Source organism: Kogia breviceps, chromosome 2 (genome assembly GCF_026419965.1).
Source record: "Kogia breviceps isolate mKogBre1 chromosome 2, mKogBre1 haplotype 1, whole genome shotgun sequence".
NCBI lineage: Eukaryota > Metazoa > Chordata > Mammalia > Artiodactyla > Physeteridae > Kogia > Kogia breviceps.
The window spans coordinates 6,190,926-6,213,820 of record NC_081311.1 but is presented as its reverse complement, the minus strand read 5'-3'; the positions used below and the strand labels follow the sequence as shown (position 1 = coordinate 6,213,820).

The window sequence follows — 22,895 nt, the reverse complement described above, 5'->3', positions numbered from 1 at the left end:
CCCCAGCAGCCTCAGGAGCAGCGGATTAAAGCTCCACAATCAACTTGATGTACCCTGCATCTGTGGAACACCTGAATAGACAACGAATCATCCCAAATTGAGGAGGTGGACATTGGAAGCAAGATATATTATTTTTTTCCCCTTTTTCTCTTTTTGTGAGTATGTGTATGCTTCTGTGTGAGACTTTGTATAGCTTTGCTTTCACCATTTGTCCTAGGGTTCTGACTGTTGGTTTTTTTTCTTTAAAAAATTTTTCATAATAATAATTTATTTTAATAACTTTATTCCTACCCTCCCTCCCTCCCTCCCTTCCTGTCTTTCTTATTTTTTCCCCCTTTTATTCTGAGCCACGTGGATTAAAGGCTGTTGGTGCTCCAGCCAGGCGTCAGGGCTGTGCCTCTGAGGTGAGAGAACCAACTTCAGGACACTGGTCCACAAGAGACCTCCCAACTCCACGTAATATCAAACGGCAAAAATCTCCCAAAGATCTCCATTTCAACACCAAGACCCAGCTTCACTCAACAACCAGCAAGCTACAGTGCTGGACACCCTATGACAAACAACTAGCAAGACAGAACCACAGCCCCATCCATTAGCACAGAGGCTGCCTAAAATCATAATAAGGCTACAGACACCCCAAAACACACCACCAGACCTGGACCTGCCTACCAGAAAGACAAGCAACCAGCCTCATCCACCAGAACACAGGCACTAGTCCCCTTAACCAGGAAACCTACTCAACCCACTGAAGCAACCTTAACCACTGGGGACAGACACCAAAAACAACGGGAACTACGAACCTGCAGCCTGCGAAAAGGAGACCCCAAACACAGTAAGATAAACAAAATGAAAAGACAGAAAAACACACAGCAGATGAAAGAGCAAGGTAAAAACACACCAGACCTAACGAATGAAGAGGAAATAGGCAGTCTACCTGAAAAAGAATTCAGAAAGATGATAGTAAAGATGATCCAAAATCTTGGAAATAGAATAGAGAAAATGCAAGAAACATTTAACAAGGACCTAGAAGAAATAAAGAGGAAGCAAGCAATGATGAACAACACAGTAAATGAAATTACAAATACTCTAGATAGGATCAATAGTGGAATAACTGAGGCAGAAGAACGGATAAGTGACCTGGAAGATAAAATAGTGGAAATAACTACTGCAGAGCAGAATAAAGAAAAAAGAATGAAAAGAACTGAGGACGGTCTCAGAGACCTCTGCGATAACATTAAATGCACCAACATTCGAATTATAGGGGTCCCAGACGAAGAAGAGAAAAAGAAAGGGACTGAGAAAATATTTGAAGAGATTATAGTTGAAAACTTCCCTAATGTGGGAAAGGAAATGGTTAATCAAGTCCAAGAAGCACAGAGAGTCCCATACAGGATAAATCCAAAGAGAAACATGCCAAGACACATATTAATCACACTATCAAAAATTAAATACAAAGAAAAAATATTAAAAGCAGGAAGGGAAAAACAACAAATAACACACAAGGGAATCCCCATAAGGCTAACATCTGATCTTTCAGCAGAAACTCTGCAAGCCAGAAGGGAGTGGCAGGACATATTTAAAGTGATGAAAGAGAAAAAACTACAACCAAGATTACTCTACTCAGCAAGGATCTCATTCAGATTTAATGGAGAAATTAAAACCTTTACAGACAAGCAAAAGCTAAGAGAATTCACCACCACCAAAACAGCTTTACAGAAAATGCTAAAGGAACTTCTCTAGTCAGTAGACACAGGAGAAGGAAAAGACCTACAATAATAAACCCAAAACAGTTAAGAAAATGGTAACAGGAACATACATATTGATAATTACCTTAAATGTGAATGGATTAAATGCTCCAACCAAAAGATGTAGACTGGCTGAATGAATACAAAAATGAGACCCATATATATGCTGTCTACAAGAGACCCACTTCAGACCTAGGGACACATACAGACTGAAAGTGAGGGGATGGAAAAAGATATTCCCTGCAAATGGAAATCAAAAGAAAACGGGAGTAGCAATTCTCATATCAGACAAAATAGACTTTATGACAAAAACTATTACAAGAGACAAAGAAGGACACTACATAATGATCAAGGGAGCAAGCCAAAAAGAAGACATAACAATTGTAAATATTTATGCACCCAACATAGGAACACCTCAATACATAAGGCAAATACTAACAGCCATAAAAGGGGAAATCAACAGCAACACAATCATGGTAAGGGACTTTAACACCCCACTTTCACCAATGGACAGATCATCCAAAATGAAAATAAATAAGGAAACACAAGTTTTAAATGATACATTAAACAAGATGGACTGAATTGATATTTATAGGACATTCCATCCAAAAACAACTGAATACACATTTTTCTCAAGTGCTCATGGAACATTCTCCAGGATAGATCATATCTTGGGTCACAAATCTAGCCTTGGTAAATTAAAAAAAATTGAAATCGTATCAAGTATCTTTTTCGACCACAACGCTATGAGACTAGATATCAATTACAGGAAAAGATTTGTAAAACAATACAAACACATGGAGGCTAAACAATACACTACTTAATAACGAAGTGATCACTGAAGAAATCAGAGAGGAAATAAAAAAATACCTAGAAACAAATGACAATGGAGACATGACGGCCCAAAACCTACGGGATGCAGCAAAAGCATTTGTAAGAGGGAAGTTTATAGCAATACAATCCTACCTCAAGAAACAAGAAACATCTCAAATAAACAACCTAACCTTACACCTAAAGCAATTAGAGAAAGAAGAACAAAAAAAAAAAACCCCAAATTTAGCAGAAGGAAAGAAATCATAAAGATCAAATCAGAGAAAAATGAAAAAGAAATGAAGGAACCAATAGCAAAGATCAATAAAACTAAAAGCTGGTTCTTTGAGAAGATAAACAAATTTGATAAACCATTAGCCAGACTCATCAAGAAAGAAAAGGGAGAAGACTCAAATCAACAGAATTAGAAATGAAAATGGAGAAGTAACAACTGACACTGCAGAAATACAAAAGATTATGAGATTACTACAAGCAACTCCATGCCAATAAAATGGACAACCTGGAAGAAATGGACAAATCCTTAGATATGCACAACCTGCTGAGACTGAACCAGGATGAAACAGAAAATATGAACAGACCAATCGCAGGCACTGAAATTGTAACTGTGATTAAAAATCTTCCAACAAACAAAAGCCCAGGACCAGATGGCTTCACAGGTGAATTCTATCAAACATTTAGAGAAGAGCTAACACCTATCCTTCTCAAACTCTTCCAAAAGATAGCAGAGGGAGGAACGCTCCCAAACTTATTCTATGAGGCCACCATCACCGTGATACCAAAACCAGACAAAGACATCACAAAGAAAGAAAACTACAGGCCAATATCACTGATGAACATAGATGCAAAAATCCTCAACAAAATACTAGCAAACAGAATCCAACAGCACATTAAAAGGATCATACACCATGATCAAGTTGGGTTTATTCCAGGAATGCAAGGAGTCTTCAATATACGCAAATCAATCAACGTGATACACCATATCAACAAAGTGAAGGAGAAAAACCATATGATCATCTCAATAGATGCAGAGAAAGCTTTTGACAAAATTCAACACCCATTTATGATAAAAACCCTGCAGAAAGTAGGCATAGAGGGAATTTCCTCAACATAAAAAGCCATAATTGACAAACCCACAGCCAACATCGTCCTCAATGGTGAAAAACTGAAACCATTTCCACTAAGATCAGGAACAAGACAAGGTTGCCCACTCTCACCACTCTTATTCAACATAGTTTTGGAAGTTCTAGCCACAGCAATCATAGAAGAAAAAGAAATAAAAGGAATGCAAATCGGGAAAGAAGTAAATCTGTCACTGTTTGCAGATGACATGATACTATACATAGAGAATCCTAAAGACTCTACCAGAAAACTACTAGAGCTAATCAATGAATTTGGTAAAGTAGCAGGATACAAAATTAATGCACAGAAATCTCTGGCATTCTTATACACTAATGATGAAAAATCTGAGAGTGAAATTAAGAAAACACTCCCATTTACCACTGCAACAAAAAGAATAAAATATCTAGGAATAAACCTACCTAAGGAGACAAAAGGCCTCTATGCAGAAAATTATAAGACACTGATCAAAGAAATTAAAGATGATAAAAATAGATGGAGAGATATACCATGTTCTTGGATTGGAAGAATCAACATTGTGAAAATGACTCTACTACCCAAAGCAATCTACCGATTCAATGCAATCCCTATCAAGCTACCAGTGGCATTTTTTACACAACTAGAACAAAAAATTTCACAATTTGTATGGAAACACAAAAGACCCCGAATAGCCAAAGCAATTTTGAGAATGAAAAATGGAGCTGGAGGAATCAGGCTCCCTGACTTTATACTACAATGTTACAGTCATCAAAACAGTATGGTACTGGCACAAAAACAGAAATATAGATCAATGGAACAGGATAGAAAGCCCAGAGATAAATCCACACACATATGGTCACCTTATCTTTGATAAAGGAGGCAAGAATGTACAGTGGAGAAAAGACAGCCTTTTCAGTAAGTGGTGCTGGGAAAACTGGACAGGTACATGTAAAAGTATGAAATTAGAACACTCCCTAACACCATACAAAAAATAAACTCAAAATGGGTTAAAGACCTAAATGTAAGGCCAGACACTATCAAACTCAGAGGAAGACATAGGCAGAACACTCTGACATAAATCACAGCAAGATCCTTTTTGACCCACCTCCTACAGAAATGGAAATAAAAACAAAAATAAACAAATGAGACCTAATGAAACTTAAAAGCTTTTGCACAGCAAAGGATACCATAAACAAGATCAAAAGACAACCCTCAGAGTGGGAGAAAATATATGCAAATGAAGCAACCGACAAAGGATTAATCTCCAAAATTTATAAGCAACTCATGCAGGTCAATAACTAAAAAACAGACAACCCAATCCAAAAATGGTCAGAAGAACTAAATAGACATTTCTCCAAAGAAGATATAAAGATTGCCAACAAACACATGAAAGAATGCTCAACATCATTAATCATTAGAGAAATGCAAATCAAAAGTACAATTAGATATGATCTCACACTGGTCAGAATGGCCATCATCAAAAAATCTAGAAACCATAAATGCTGGAGAGGGTGTGGAAAAAAGGGAACCCTCTTGCACTGTTGGTGGGAATGTACATTGATACAGCCACTATGGAGAACAATATGGAGGTTCCTTAAAAAACTACAAATAGAATCACCATACGACCCAGCAATCCCACCACTGGGCATATACCCTGAGAAAACCAGAATTCAAAAAGAGTCATGTAGGGCTTCCCTGGTGGCACACTGGTTGAGAATCTGCCTGCCAATGCAGGGGACGCGGGTTCGTGCCCCAGTCCGGGAAGATCCCACATGCGGCGGAGCAACCAAACCCGTGAGCCATAATTACTGAGCCTGCGCGTCTGGAGCCTGTGCTCCGCAGCAAGAGAGGCCGCGATAGTGAGAGGCCCGCACACCGCAATGAAGAGTGGCCCCCGCTTGCCACAACTAGAGAAAGCCCTTGCACAGAAACGAAGACCCAACACAGCCAAAAATAAATAAATAAATAAATAATTAAAAAAAAAAAAAAAAAAAGAGTCATGTACCAAAATGTTCACTGCATCTCTATTTACAATAGCCAGGATATGGAAGCAACCTAAGTGCTCATCATCGGATGAATGGATAAAGAAGATGTGGCACATATATACAATGGAATATTACTCAGCCATAAAAAGAAACGAAATTGAGTTATTTGTAGTGAGGTGGATGGACCTGGAGTCTGTCATACAGAGTGAAGTAAGTCAGGAGGAGAAAAACAAATACCGTATGCTAACACATATATATGGAATCTAAGAAAAAAAATGTCATGACGAGCCTAGGGGTAGGATGGGAATAAAACACAGACCTACTAGAGCATGGACTTGAGGATATGGGGAGGGGGAAGAGTAAAGTGTGACAAAGTGAGAGAGTGACATGGACATACACTACCAAACGTAGGGTGGATAGCTAGTGAGAAGCAGCTGCATGGCACAGGGAGATCAGCTAGGTGATTTGTGACCACCTAGAGGGGTGGGATAGGGAGGGTGGGAGGGAGGGAGATGCAAGGGGGAAGAGATATGGGAACACATGTATAACTGATTCACTTTGTTGTAAAGCAGAAACTAACACACCATTGTAAAGCAATTATGCTCCAATAGAGATGTTAAAAAAAAAAAGAAAAAAGATAAACAGAGCTGGAGTAATCAGGTTCCCTGACTTCAGACTATACTACAAAGTTACTGTCATCAAAACAGTATGGTACTGGCACAAAACAGAAATATAGATCAATGGAACAGGATTAAAAGTCCAGAAAGAAACACACGCACCTATGGTCTATTAATCTATGACACAGGAGGCAAGACTACACAATGGAGAAAAGACAGTCTCTTCAGTAAATAGTTCTGGGAAAACTGGATAACTACATGTAAAAAAATGTAATTAAAACATTCTCTAAGAGCATAAACAAAAAGAAACTCAAAATGGATTAAAGACCTTAATGTAAGATTGGATAGGCAGAACACAGTTTGACACAAATCACAGCAAGATCTTTTTTGATCCTTCTCCTAGAGTGATGGAAATAAAAACAAAAATAAACAAATGGGACCTAATTAAACTCAAAAGCCTTTGTACAGCAAAGGAAACCATAAACAGAATGAGAAGACAATCCACAGAGGGGGAGAAAATATTTGCAAATGATGTGACCAACAAGGGATTAATCTCCAAAATTTACAAACAGCTCATGTGGCTCAATACCAAAAAAACAAACAACCCAATCAAAATATGGGCAGAAGACCTAAACAGACATTTCTTCAAAGAAGATATACAGATGGCCAAAAGGCACGTGAAAAGATGCTCAACATTACTAATTATTAGAAAAATGCAAATCAAAACTACAATGAGATATCACCTCACACCGGTCAGAATGGCCATCATCAAAAAGGTCTACAGACAATAAATGCTCAAGAGGGTGTAGAGCAAAGGGAACCCTCTTACACTATTGGTGGGAATGTAAACTGGTACAGCCACTGTGGAGAACAGTGGGGAGGTTCCTTAAAAAACTAAAAATAGAATTACCATATGACCCAGCAATCCCACTACTGGGCATATACCCTGAGAAAACCATGGTTCAAAAGGATACATGCACCCCAATGTTCATTGCAGTGCTGTTTACAATAGCCAAGACATGGAAGCAATCTAAATGTCCATCAACAGATGAATGGATAAAGATGTGGTACATATTTAAGATGGAATATTACTCAGCCGTTAAAAAGAATGAAATTTGCAGCAACGTGGATGGAACTGGGGACTATCATACTGAATGAAGTCAGACGGAGAAAGACGAATACCATATGATGTCGCTTATATGCAGAATTTTAAAAATTACACAAATGAACTTATTACAAAACAGAAACAGACTCACAGGCTTAGAGAACGAACTTATGATTACCAGGGGGTAAGCGTGGGTGGGGGAGGGATAGATTGGGAGGTTGGGATTGACATATACACACTACTCTATATAAAATAGATAACCAACAAGGACCTACTGTATAGCACAAGGAACTCTGTTCAATATTCTGTAATAACCTTAATGGGAAAAGAACTTGAAAAATAATAGATACATGTATATACATGTATAACTGAATCACTTTGCTGTACAACTGAAACTAATACAACATTGTTAATCAACTTTACTCCAACATAAAATAAAAATAAAAAATTTAAAAAATAAAAACACTAATAACTCATTACATGTTAACATAAATAACATTTCTTAATGAAAAATTATAGTTTTTGATATAAAAATAAATTCAGTGAGAAGAAAAAATAAAATATTTCTGGGCTTCCCTGGTGGCGCAGTGGGTGAGAGTCCACTTGCCAGGACATGAGAGTCCAGGACACGGGTTCGTACCCCGGTCCAGGAAGATCCCACATGCCGCGGAGTGGCTAGGCCTGTGAGCCATGGCCGCTAAGCCTGCGCGTCCGGAGCCTGTGCTCTGCAACGGAAGAGGCCACAACAGTGAGAGGCCCACGTACCGCAAAAAAAAAAAAAAAAAAAAAAAAAAAGTTTCTTAAAAGCATCAAAGAGCTACAAGATAGCAAGATGCTATCAGGCCAACATCTAACTGAAAGGAGAAGCCCAGAAGGGTAAGTAGTACACTGAAGCTATAGGCATTTGCCAAATTAGGGAAACCTGGGTTTTGGTTTTGATACCCTTTCAAGGTTATGGCTGCAGGAGTTGAAGGTCAGCACCAGCCTCAGTTCAGTAGGGCACCATTCTCTTCCTGACCTCTCCCTGGTAAAGCTGAGCCCTGCAAAGGACTGTACCTTAGGGTAAGAATATTCTAGAAGTAAACACATACTACTGTCCATCCGTAGCAGACACAAGAAGAGTTCTCTTGGTGCTGGGCAGACCAACCTATAACCACAAATTGCCCGAGGACCTGAAGCTGACATCACATCACCTGGGTGGCTCATAAGCCCTGAGCCATTTCAAGGGGCCTCAAGCTGGTGCTGCCCTGGGCACCTGACAGAAGCAAATTACACCCTCTCTGGAGGAACAGACTCCATCCTAGATCTGAAAGAGCTCCCAGAGAATTTTCCAGAAAATTAGATAGCTCACAGTAAATGACCAAGCACCCAAAGAAGCAAGGGATCATGGGAGGGGGAGGGGGAGCAATAAAAAAACCTCAGCAGTAACACACCCAAAGAGTTTAGATTTGGGAATTATTGGAACAAATGTTCTTACTGTATTTAAAATAAAAGAGAAGCCTCATGTCTGAATAAGAACCAAAGAGACATCCAGAAACAAAAAGAAAAACAGAGCTGAGTTTAAGTACACATTTTGTTATGCTTAGTTTAATACCATTTATATAAACTGAAAAACACAAAATACTATATATTTTCACGGATACCTATTTACATAAAAATATTTGAAAAGTGCTATAGAAAATCAACACCAAACTTAGGACAGAGATTATACCTGGAGGGGGGCTGAGGTAGTCTATATCGTTTAATTTTTCCTTTAAAAAAAAAAGAAATGTATGCATATTATATATCTGAAATTTAAATAGGTGTATACATAGAAAAACAGGTAACAATGGTTATTTCTATGTAGTATAAATATGGGTGAATTTTAGATCATTTTTACTTTTATATATTTTAAATACAGGTATTCCCCAATTTTTGAAAGTTCGCTTTACCTCACTTTTACAAAAGATCTACATTAGTACCTGTTTTCACTTAACTGAAAGAAATCAAAAGAGGATCTTCGCTTTTACAAAATCAGGCAAAAAAAGCTTTCAGCGTTTTTTGGGGCAGCAGCCGTTGTAGAGACAACTCACCCTGAGCAGAGGTGGAGGTGCCTACTAAGTGTAGTTCCTTCCCCGGGAACTACACTCAGCATCTCAGCATCAAGCTGCCAGAGCTTTGAAGTGTGTCTGTGAGCATCTCTTCTTTATCTCAATTTATTTTTTGCATCCCTTAACAGTATGTGTCCCAAGGTAATCACTTCTTTACTTTATGCCATTTTGGCTTATGAACGGTTTCACAGGAATGCTCTGCTTTCAGATAGCAGGGAAATCTGTATTTAAAATATTAACAATAACAGAAGTTTCTTTTTAATAAATTTATTTTATTTTTGGCTGCGTTGGGTCTTTGTTGCTGTGCGTGGGCTTTCTCTAATTGCAGCGAGCAGGGGCTACTCTTCGTTGCAGTGTGTGGGCTTCTCATTGCGGTGGCTTCTCTTGTTGAGGAGCACGGGCTCTAGGCATGTGGGCTCAGTGGTTGTGGCAAGTGGGCTCAGTAGTTGTGGCTTGCAGGCTCTAGAGTGCAGGCTCAGTAGTTGTAGTTGTGGCACACGGGCTTAGTTGCTCCGTGGCATGTGGGATCTTCCTGGACCAGGGCTCAAGCCTGCGTCCCCTGCATTGGCAGGCAGATTTTTAATCACTGTGCCACCCAGAATTAATTTCAATCTTTGGGCCAAAGGAGAAAACAAAAGAGAAAACATAGACTATTTAAAAATTATAAATATGGAAAACACTACAAGTTCGCGTAAGTGCAGACAGAGCAGTGTTTGGGAAATTCCTAGACTTACATGCCATGTAATCAAGTATGAATAAAAGTATGAATAAAAATGAAATAATGGGGCTTCCCTGGTGGTTGAGAGTCTGCCTGCCGATGCGGAGGACACAGGTTCGTGTCCCAGTCTGGGAAGATCCCACATGCTGCAGAGCGGCTGGGCCCGTGAGCCATGGCTGCTGAGCCTGTGCGTCCGGAGCCTGTACTCCGCAACGGGAGAGGCCACGACAGTGAGAGGCCTGCGTACCGCCAAAAAAAGAAAAGAAATAATGATCTAAGAAGTTAGAAAGAAAATAAACCTAAAACTGGAAGTGATAAAGATAAAAGCAGAAAATAATTAGTAAAATAAAAAATTAATTACTATCATTTAGCAAAGACATTACATTCTAATAATGTTAGATATTTTCATTTAATTATCACAAAGTCCAACGAGAGAGATATTATCTCAGATTTGTAGAGGGGAAATGAAAGTAATGTTTCCGTGGTCTAACAATAGTAAAAGGAAAGTCATATATAAAATCTAGAGCTGGTTCTTTGGGGGCAGGAGGATTTGAGGAGAAACCAGGTAAATCTAATAAAGAAAAGATAAGCCAATAACGGACAGATAAGTACACAAATACAATGAACAGTGCTGAGGATTGGTTAGGTGGTCATCTAGAAAAAGTTGGATTCCTACTTCATTTTATACACTAAAGAATGGATGGATCAAATATTTAAATGTGAAGAAAAGATCATGAAGGTGTAAGAAACAGAAAAACATACTTGTAATCTTTGGGTGGACAAGCCTTTCTAAACATGACAATAAAAAGTGGCAAAGGAGGCAACAACACAGTTTATGAAAAAGGGAAAAAAACAAATGGATTTTAAACCTGTGGAAAGATCCTCCATCTCATTTTTAGGAAGAAAAAGGTAGATACTTTTTTTTTCCAACCTATCACATTGGCAAAGCTAAAAAAAATCTCTGAACGCACTATATTGGTGAAGACTTAGGGAACGGAAATTGGGATGACTCCGTTAGGAGCATTTCTGCCTCATCTGCCAAATGTCTGAATGCATATGGCCCTTGATCAGCAGTTGTGCTCTCAGGAATTTATCCCACGTCCATCACCATGCATCGGCCCAAGGTACCCGGGCAAGAATATGCCTGTTTGAAGTAGCAAATGATTGGAAACCACCCATGTGGCCATCAGTAAGGGACTGGTTAAAGAATCTACTGTGTGGCTCTACCATGAAATACTACACAGCCAGTGAAAAGGATGAGGTGGATCTGGAATAAGCAAAGTGGAAAGAAGTACAGAGTGTGCTGCCATTTGAATCCCAAATAAGGATCTAAGGCTTGAAATAAGAGTGCTAACAAGGTGATGGTTGCTGAAGATGCGTGACGGGCGGCCAGGTTTCACTGTACCTTCCTGTCCAATTTTGAGTGTCTGAAATTTCCAAATTTTCCATAATCTCTCACTCTGCAGAGAGAGACAGGTGGAAGAGACTTTTCACTGTATTCTAAATTACATTTTACAAAAGCCTAGTAGCAATGATTGCTTCTGGGAAGGGAGCCTGGTGACAAAGGTGGGAGAGAGACTGTTTTCTGAATAACCCTTTACACTGTTGGAATTTTTTGCTTATAGGCATCCATTGCCTGTTACAAAATATAAAGGTAAAGTACCAGGCATCCATTTTTTTCATGCACAATCTGGGTGTTCATAGTAACAGAAGTGAGTGGAAAACAAACATGCTATTGAATATACTGTAATGAGTTAAAGGGCTTTCCCTCTGAAGTTCTCTCTCTCCAGGGAGATAAGGGCGCTCCCACGTGCAGTACCTTTAGAGACATCAGATGGGTCTGTCATGTAAATATTAGCGTATTTTCTACAACATTGCATTTCTTGTGGTTGTTCTCTTACTGGTATAAAGTCAAGTGCCTTCAATGCTAAAGGCTCAGAAATTTTTCTTAAAGTTATTTCATGTCCTATGCAAGTGTTTTCTACAACCTGCATGACTAGTACTTTGTAAAACTTGTTTACGCTTCAATTGTACATAGTATTTTTTAAAGAAATGTCTTTTTATTTAGATACCTTCAAAGTTGAATTTCTCTGTGTGAAGCATTGTAAAATGATACATTTCTCTTCCGAGTATCATTATGGTTGTACAAAGGTTTTCACTGGTTCTGTATTTCTGCAGTTACTGACAAGCAGGTAACACTGACTTTATCCTACGTATAGTTGGCGTTTCAAATAAATGGCTTGGATAGAGGAAAAAAAAAATAAGTGCATGATATGAAACCCAACAAATTTTAGCTGAAGTTTCTGGGAGTACTGGGCAGGCAGAGGTTAGCAGGAGTCCAAAACCTTGGTCACTACACTTTACACTTATAGGAGTAATTGGCTACAATTTCTGCTAACCCATGACTCGCTGATATGGCAGCCCCTCCCCACCCCCACCAAGTAAGTGAGCCAGTGACAGGGCTTATTATTTACTACTGAAAATTCACATCAATTCAGCATATTTCCTACAACATCTACTGTGTTCAAGGGCCTGGGCTGAGGTGTACCTGGAGATGAATAACTCAGTCTTGTGCCTTCTGAAATGGGGCAGGACAGGTGTCCGGGTAACTGTGGGCTGAGGCAGCAGGTGAGTAAGGAGACCCCTAGGAGGACAGCAGAAAGGCTCAGGAGGAGGGGGTCTCAGAGAACACCTGGGCAAAAGAGTGAAATCTGGGGAGCAGAGAGAAGGCACGGAGGATGCTTCCCAGCACGTTTTCTCAGTTATCAGCTTTAGGTTTCCCCGTAGTAACGAAGGCTTTTTATAATGCTCAGTTTTCTTGTATTTCATCTCACTTCTTTGGGAGAACTTCTTGCCGAATGGATCCTTATGGGTGCTGGTTTAAGTATCGGACACCCACACAGGTCACAAGGGTGCAAATCCTCTTTCAAATCCATTCACATAGTGAATTCATTCTGTTGAAGATGACTTTGAAAGTTTGCGCTCAACCTCAGAGCGACCAGCTATCACCTGATGTTTCCTAAATCATGGTCTAAATTAATTTTTTTTGCTATTTATATCCGTAGAAAGCATTGATGAATGAGTAGTTCTTCTCACGAATAAGAGCCTGTGTTAATTGTTCATCACTCTTTGTGTGGGTTGGGAGAGGGAGGGCTCCTTGAAATAGCTCTCCCCCGCTCCCTCTGAAGCTGCTTAAGCGAAGTCTGATTGCCCTGCAGTCTTAGAAGAGATGTACAAGGTTGGCCAGTCTTGTTTTACAAACTACGGTGTGTTGTATGTTCTACAGACACAGGTAAGGTGTGGATGAGGAGAAATGTCAGGTTTGTCAGAAACGCTGAACTGAAAATTCCCACCTCTACAAAAATTGCATGGAAGATTTTTCATTTAAGATGCTGCGAGTGTCCGAATATCCGGAATGCAATGCAACTACTGCTATGGTTCTGAACAAGGGCTGGTTCCAAGAAAGACAATATTAGACAAGAATAGCTGGAGTATGAAACTGTTACAAGCAAAAGCAAAGAGACATGCAAGACTTTCTTGGTACAGTCTGAGGCGCTGCACCATGCCAGAAGTTACCGCCCCCGCCCCCCCCCCCCGCCGCCCTTCACCTTTATCTCTGTGGCAAAAGTGGGGAAAATGCATTAAAGATCATCAAGGCAGTCAGTGACCTGAAACATGCTCATCATCGCAGGCTTCCAGCAGTTTCCTCCTCCCTCCCATCCCTCCATCTACCTGCTTGTGCACCCATTTTAAGACCGCAGGTGGAGAACGCGGGTTGGAGCCCTGGCTCTCCTGCTTTGGGGGTCTTGCTGTCTAGCCTCACTTTGCCTGTCTCCTCCTCTGTAAAATGGGGCTGTTGGCAGTATCTGCCTCCTAGGCCTCCTTGAGAGCGTTAGAAATGCCTGCAAAGTGCTTAGCCCGGGAGCAGCCGCCGCATAACTGGTGCTCAATACGTGCTTGCTATTTGATATCCACTCAAAACACAACTGAGAAGCTCCTTATACCAAAACACTTAGTAAAATAACTCAAACTCACATAGGCATTTATAGACCACTTGGTTATAAGAATAAAAATAGAAATTAATCCTGCCATTGCTGAAATTTCTGCAGCACAGACCAGCTGTGCCAGAAATAGGGTTGGTAAACATTGTCACAGGCCCATCTGCTGTCTCAGGAAAGGACTTGAATTCAGCAAAAATCAATCTAAGAGACAGATTCGGTCGTCCTTTTTTGCCTCCTATTGTTCTAGTAACGAAGCTAATCTGACTGGAAAAACAATCTTAACAGGTCAGTTCAGTGGTATAACTCACCGATAAGATTCCACGGCGAAAAAGCACGTCCTAACGTTTTCCAGGAAACTAAGGGCTTAAAAAACTGTAACAGTCCAGATCAAGTATGACCACCCATCAGCACGTATAGTGCGAACGCCATTTTAAGGGGCAGACCTTGACAAAAATACAGATAAATGCTAAGTGATGCTTTCACGCGATTTTTACGTGTTAGAAGAATGGCCCATCTATGGATTGAAGGTACCACTTTCACTCCCGTTAGAATCATGGCACATTTCAGACTGACGGCAGAAAACTGCGTGTCGACCTCCAACTTCTTAGCACAGCCTTCTCTAGACAGAGTTCTGTGAGCAGAGAAATCGACTGTGTAGATGTGACACTGAATGTGTTTTTCTTTAAACTTTAAATGAAGGAATGAAGCCTATTAATTATAATAAACTGCATAAAGGATTTCAGCTTGCCACATCCTAGAAACTGAACGAAAATCCCAGAGTTTGTCCCGATCCTTTCCTTTTCTCATCCGGGGATAAAGCCAGGCACACCGGTGTTGGTGGGTAAGAATGTCACCTGAATGTCTTCCCATTTTCCGGCCTTTTGAGTCGCACTTATTTTTAAATTCATATTTAGTAACTTGAGACCCCCTTCTCGCGTGATGGAACCAGGGTCCCTGGGTGGTGTCTGTGTCGGGGGGCTGCGACCTCCCACCCTGCGCTCCTCCAGGATGCTGTCTGGGTCCTCTCCCCGCAGCTCAGGCCCGACGCGGCAGGAGGCCGTCCTCCCCCTGCACACATGCCCCTGGTGAGACCGCAGCCTCTCCTTCATCTGCCGACCAACTCAAGACCGGCGCGAGGCCGCGATGGTTAGCCCCCTGCGCTGAGGTTTGGGGATGTACGGGCAGAAAAGGGAAACGTAAAGCTCGGTGTCTGATGTTATTTCTCCTAGAGTCGCTGGCTCTCCCAGGGCTTCTTGGGCCCCCTTCCCTCCTGGAAGTCAAGTCGGTTGACTTTACAACCGATGTCTGGGGTGAGAGGAAGTGATCCTTTCGCTCTACGAAGCACAGCTCTTGAGCTCACGTGCCCCCATCTCTCCCCCTACCTGGGTGTCAGAGCTCAAGCCTGCTGCCCGAAGACGCCCCTCCAGAATTCTGCTCAAGACACGTGTTCGGTGTGCATGTGTATTTCCTCCCCTTATTATACAATTACTCTTTAAAAAACTATCATACAGTACAGTTGACTTTTCTGGGGTACAAAATTGGATGATTTTGAACACTTTTTTAATCAGAGAAAAAACACCTAAAATACCTTAAGATTAACCGTATGAGAAAGCCTCTCAAAACCCTCTGGGATCCTTCTGTAGCCACTCTTGGAACTTGCCCTGTTTTCCTTTCCTCCTCTTTCCCTTCCAGAGCCTGAGATACACTCTCTATCCAGCAGCTGTCAGTGCACAAGACCTCCCCTGGTGTTTCTGTCGTGGCTTATAAGATGGAAATGGATGCTGGTTTGTCTGATCTCCTCATTTAAGTGCCCATTCCTGGCGGATTGCTAACCTAACTTACAAGGTAGGGCAGGGCCAATGCAATGCCGAGCAAAGACAGTCTATCATGCTCCCTGCCTATGCACACAACTGTAGTGACCACACACCCCTGTGACCTCTTATTTTTTTTCATCATTTTTCTAGCCTTTTCTCAAGCCCACACTTTGCCTCTCATGCTCAGGCTGTGGTTCAGGAGAACTTGGCAGCAGTCAGCTAAAAGCTAGATGAATACACTGAATTATTTTCCTCTAAAAGAGCTGACAGGATGAAAAGGAAATGAAAGTTCGTTTCCTCCATCAAGGCTGAGGAGTTAGTTGGAGAAGCTTGAGTTCCAAGGCTCATTTCCCCGAGAAGGAAATGGTGGCCCAGAAAGGCCCATTTGTGGACGAGAGAAGGAGTTGACTCAACTGGCCTTGATTTCAAAGAAATCACATAAAACATTTGATGAAAAGATCAAACATTTTCTATAAAGAACTAACTTACCCTTCAGATGTGAGGCTGACCACTATCGTGGTGTTTATGATAGCGTTTTCCTTCCATAAAGCGTAGATGGTAAGTCTGGATGACCAAAGCAGGGCTGGCCATGTAGTCGTTTGTCTGTCATGTCATGTGGGACAGGGCACCCGTAATGCTCAAGTACAAAGTGTCAGTGGATTCAATCCGTGTTGCCGAACCAGAGCCACCTCCGAATATAGGCACCGCACTTGCATGGAATTAATGCCAGTTCCCTCTGTGTGATGGGAGGGAAAGTGCGAGCTTAATCTGTATCATATGTCTCAAAAAAGCTCCAGACAGACAGACACCAGCCTGGAGTGAGAAGTGTGGATTTTTCAGTTACTAATGTTTAAAGGGTAACATTTCCTCAGTTTCATAAAACAGAATGAAGGCCTTTTTCGGGGCCTGCTTTAAAGGAACTCTTGAAGGCGTTCACTGCTGGTAGGAAAAAAGACACCAGCAAGTAGAAATATCCTTCCTATTAGAGACAGTCCTAGTTTCACATGTACACAGGCAAGCTGCTTAAACAGAGACAGGAAAAGCCTCAGTACCAGGGAATCCTTGGGGAAGCGGCTTATGGGCTCTGTGAATATCTGAAGTTTGCATACAAAATATTGAGTAGTGGTGCATCTTCTGACGGTTCATAGCCTTCATCAGATTCTCGAATAAGTCCAGAAAAGTTTAGAAGGTGCCCACCCCTTCCACCAATGTAAATGCAAGACAGGTTCAAAAACCAATGTTGACAGAATGGTCAACAGGCAACAAAATAAACAGAAGTTATAGGTGGATCTTAACTGACTGAAATGGGAGAGGACTTCGTAAGCACAAAAGGAATGGGCGAATTCACCAAAGATTAATAAATTAAATATTAAAAACTGGAATTCCTTTTATACCAAAAAATAGAATAAATAAATAAAACTGAAAGACAAATTAGGGAGATGTTTACAGTAAATTACTGGAAAAGGGTAAATATTCTTAACCCATTAAGAAAATGAACTCTAACAAGAGGGAGGGGATATGGGGATATATGTATATGTATAGCTGATTCACTCTGTTATACAGCAGGAACTAACACACCAATGTAAAGCAATTCTACTCCAATAAAGATGTTAAAAAAAAAAAAACCACCTAACTAACAAATCAGGAAGAAAAACTCTCTCACAGAGAAAATAAATAGGCAAAGGATGAGAACAGACAACTTACAGCTATTAACTTACAGTTAATAGCAGCTGTATGCTGGAGCTGGCTGTGACCAGCTCATGTCAGCTGATTCTCTACTTCTTGTTCGGTGACATCATGTTAATAACTTGAAATTGATCATGGTGGAGTTTTTACAGCAGCTAAATCACCTACAAATCAAGGCTTTTTTTTTTGGACAGCCAATTTACCAGCATACCATTTGTTAATAGATATACAAAAAGCAGTCCAAGTGTCCTGGCAATCAAAGAAGTGCAAAGAGAAATGAGATCTGGACAAGATGGAATAAGCACATTTCACCCTATTCCTCCTGCAAATTATAACAAAGAAGCCTGGAGAAAATTCATAAAGCAGCTGACACTCTAAAAGTTGCAGGAAAGTAAATGGACTGGCTAGGAACCTCAGAACTCAAGGAACGACCCAGTAGTGAGTCCTTGTTTTTTGTTTTCCCCTTCTTTATATCTTGGCCTGGGCTCTGGAGAGCCCTCCATCTGGAAATGCCAATAGCACCAGACACACACACACACACACACACACACACACACACACGCCGGAGGAAAGCCTGCTATCTTTAGCTAAAAGAACAGGAGAAGGGTGCCCCAGTAAGAGCAACATTTGACCACACCTGACCTTACTCTACCTCTGGGTGAGCACTAGGAAAAAGCCATGCCCTGCTGTCCCCACTGGGCACCACATCCTGGAGCGGGCAGAGCCCTGCTTTCCATCCCTCCTTGCAATAACAGACCTCATCTCTTCCCTGGAACAGAGACTGTGGATGGAATTTTTCGGTGGATTTCTCATCACCATAAAGCCCAGAAGGAAGCAGAACAACAGTTTTCAAATGTTGTAAGACTAAAACAGTTAACCCAGAATTCTATATCCATTGAAAATATTCTTCAGGAATAAAGGTGAAACAGACATTTTCAGATGAAGGAAAACTAAGAGAATTTGTCAGCAGCAGACCTGCTTTCCAATGGCTAACTCGAATAGCTGAAGGAAGTTTTTTCAGACAGAAAGGAAATGATAACAGAAAGAAACCTGGAACATCAGAAGTGAAGAAAGAATGGAAAGGGTGACTATATGAGTAGATACTGTAAACCATTCTTCTTAAGTTAAAAAAATTATGCTTGATGTTTGAAAGCAAAAATGACAACATCTGAAGTGGTTCTCACTACATAAAGGTAACACTTAAGACATCCATATCTTTTTTTTTTTTTTTTTGCAGTACGCGGGCCTCTCACTGTTGTGGCCTCTCCCATTGCGGAGCACAGGCTCTGGATGCGCAGGCTCAGCGGCCATGGCTCACGGGCCCAGCCGCTCCGCGGCACGTGGGATCTTCCCGGACCGGGGCACGAACCCGTATCCCCTGCATCGGCAGGCGGACTCTCAACCACTGCGCCACCAGGGAAGCCCAAGACATCCATATCTTAAACGGAGAGGGATAAAGGGACCTAAAAGGAGGTAAAGTTTTTACATTCCACTTGAAGTGATGAAATATTGATACTAGTAGACTGTGATAAATTATGTACCTATATTGTAATCTTTAGAGAAGCAGTTTTCAATCAGGGGTGACTTTTGTCTCTCAGGGAACATCTGGCAATGTTTAGAGACATGATTACACATGCTACTGCCATCTATAGTTGGGAGAAACCAAGTTGCTGCTAAATATTCTATGATACACGGGTCAGTTCCATACAACAGAGAGTCATCCGGCCCCAAATGCCAACAATGTTGAGGTTGAGAAACCCTGCCCTAGGGTAGCCATTCAGAAAAGTGCAGACAGACATATAAACACGACTGATGAATCAATATGGAATAGTGAAAAATGTTCAACAAACCCACAGGAAGTCAGGAAAGAGAAGTACGATAAAAACACTTCAATTCTAACATATCACTACTTACATTAAAAGTAAATGGTCTATACACATCAGTTAAAAGACAGTGACTGACAGAACAGATGAAGAAATACATGACCCAACTGTAGGTTGTCTCTGAGAAACTCATTTCAAGTAAAGTGACATAGGTAGATTAAAAGTAAAAAGATGGAAAAACACATACCTTGCAAACCCTAATCAAAAGAAAACTGAGGTGAATGTATTAATGTGAGATAAAGCAGATTTTAGAACAAAGTCATCAGAGCTAAAGAAGGACATTACATAATGGTAAAAGGGTCAATTCACCAAGAAGACACAATCATCCTAATTGTTTTGTACCACAAACAACAGAGCTTCCAAACACATGAAGTAAAAACTGATGGCCGAGAAGAGACGCATTTATAGTTGGAAACTTCAACATCCCTTTCAGTAATTTATAGAACTGCTACACAGAAAAAGATATTTTGTTTTATGTATCAAATGCGCAAAGCTTTGAAATGTTAATACTTAGTACTAGTATGCTCTGTACTAGCGTGGGAATGTAAGTGCGTATCCATCCTGAAAAAATGTTTAATTTATACATTAAGACGCTTAAAATGGTTATACCATTTTTCAACCCAGTATTTTCACTCTTAGGAATCTCTCCAAGGGACTAATTAAGGTGGTCCAAAATTGATCTATCTAGACCTTCATAAGAGAGCTATTTATAACAGCAAAAACTGGAGACATCCAAACATGCCCACTAATTGGCAAGAACTTAAAAAAGTATTCTCTATACACATACAGTGCCGTTGATAAAATAACATTTTAAACAATATTTAATGCCATGGTAAATGGGAAGGACTTTAAGGCAAAGAGGTAGTATATATATATATAAAGCAATGTACCTAGAGAATAATCTAAATTATGTTAACTAGACATTTAAGTATACAAAAGTCGATAGAAGAAAATATAACATTGATAGCAATGAAAAATGACCAGCGATTATATCTTTGTGCTTCTCTCATTTGGTTGCTTTTACTTTTTTCCCCACCTCCAGTTTCCTGTAGCTCATGTCATAACAAACAAACTGTTCCTTCCAAAAACTGCATAAAAAATGAGATCATATACACACAGTATCTTATACACTCTTGCATCTGGTGTGGAGGAACTAAATCGGTGCTAACATTTTCGTCGATAATTTTTGAAGGTGAGAAGGTAAGAGACTATATACGCCTATTATCATTCCTACAGTGATCATCTCTGTCTTACTGCCCAGGCCCAATTGTTCACAGGGCCACGTGTCACTCTCAGGAGGGTCATGGTCTAGATGCCAAGGTGAATGGGCACCCTCACTACTCTGAATAGAAAAGATAAAGAAAGATATCCCTAATAATGACTAAACTATATGGCACCATAACTAGACGCCAAGCACTGTACTAAATGCTTTACCCGGATGATCTTGTTTATCCATCTCAGGAGCTGAATTATCTCCGTTTTATACAGGTGCTGAGAACTTAAGCAGCTCGCCCAAGTTCAGACCTTAGCAAGTAGCAGAGTCTGGATCTGAATGACCTCCATCACATTAACAGCTGAGGGCGTACCTGGGCCTGTCTGAGCGCGGGGTTGGCCGGCAGGGGTCTGGCAGGGACGCAGGGCACACGAGGAGCCGGGTGCAGGGGCGGGAGTCCTCGCTGAGAGGAACTGGGCAGAGGGGCGTCCAGCGCTTTGAGGGGTCTGCTGACGTCCACGTGCTGACACTGCGGCAATCTCCTGGGATTGTCCTGCGGGGTCAGAGCAAAGAGCCGTGATGTGGTCGTTACTGTGTGATCCCCTGGAGGGACAAGCAGTGCTAACTCATCTGCTCCAGCTGCAGAGGGAGGGCAGGTGGAGGAGGGGAAGAAATCAAGGGATGACAGCAGAGGGAATCTATTATCATTGACGTCAGCTTCAGGATTCTAACAAACCACCCTCCCCCACCCCCAAACCTGGAAGAGTGGGGTCGCTCTCTATCTAAATGTTTTAAAACTGGTTAAATTCGTTAACAAGTAGGTGCAAGGCAACCTGAGGGAGCACCGACACGCATGAAGACACAGACCAGATCTTAAGGAAATTCCACAGGACTTGTGAAAATGAGACGCAGGTCAGCGTACACAAGGCTGGGTGAGGACTGAGGAAAACTCCTGGGGAAGGAGCATCGGGGCGGAGGTGAGGGTCTGGGTCTGGAGGGCTGCCTCCTGCCTGGTGGCCTTGTTCTTAGCGACAGACGAGAATGGATGCAGCGTGGGTCTCATGCCCCCTGCCCCTCCCTGCCTCCCTCTTTTCTTCCTTTTTTTTCTATAAATAGCTTTATTGAGGTTTCATTGACTATGAATTGCATATATTTAAAATGTACAATTTGGTAAATGCTGACATAGATTCACACCCATGAAACCATCACAGTAAGTAAAGCGATGAACACATCCATCACCCCGTCATCCTTCCCTCCCACCGCTCCCCTTTCTCCTTCTCCCAGCAACTACTGATCCGATTTCTGTCACTATAAATTGGTTTGCATCTTCTGGAATTTTATATAAATGAAATCATCATTTTTGGTCTGGCTTCTTTCACTCATCAGAGTTACTTTGAGATTGATCCAAGATGCAGTGCGTATCAATAGTTCACTTTTTCTAATTCTGAGTAGGATCCCACGGTGTAAATATACCCAAGTGTGTTTACCCTTTTTACCTGTTGATTGATATTTGGGTCATTTGTGGGTTTTGGCTCTTCAAGGTAAAACTGCATCTTTGGCTCTTGCAAATGAAGCTGTTTTTCCTGTCTCCCACGGTTAGGGGTGAAAGGTGCTAATGCTTATTAGGGACAGCTGTCTCCTCTTTGGAACCCAACCCACAGGTACATCAAAAACACTTGGTGGGGGAACCTAAATGTCAGAGGGAACACCAGTCATAATTCACCAAGGGAGCAGGAAAGTGAAGAGACAGTAGGAAACCATGAGGTACTTTGGCTCGAGGATCCAGCCCTCTGAAGCCATAGGTTGGACAGAGCTTCTATAGCCCAGGGCTGGAGCAAAAGGGGCCCGACCGAGGGGTTCCGTGTAACTCTCAGAAATACCCTGGGAGCAGCAGCCGGCCACAGAAGCTCTCCCAGACCCAGTCGGGGGCATTCTCGAATCACAGAAGGGCTCCAGCAGCACGACCCTGCCTGGTCAGCGTACCCAGTGGGCCTCCTGGGACTGTGGCCGCCTGGGTGACTGGAGGGGTGATGCCTATGTAGCTAGCACGTCCTGCAGGGCACACGGCCTCCGGGGGACCTGGCACCGCGAGCCTCTCCCAGCCCCATACGC

At 41.5% G+C, this 22,895-nt stretch overlaps 1 protein-coding gene across 2 annotated transcripts in view; it reads right to left on the bottom strand.

Moving 5' to 3' along the window:
- Positions 1 to 22,895, bottom strand: part of ADAM12 (ADAM metallopeptidase domain 12) — a 675,955-nt gene that overhangs the window by 16,744 nt on the left and 636,316 nt on the right. For both annotated transcript variants that reach the window (XM_059053840.2, XM_067024331.1), the window contains one exon: positions 21,157 to 21,336. In XM_059053840.2, the coding sequence (XP_058909823.1) occupies positions 21,157 to 21,336 (180 nt within the window). The remainder of the gene's footprint in view (positions 1 to 21,156; positions 21,337 to 22,895) is intronic.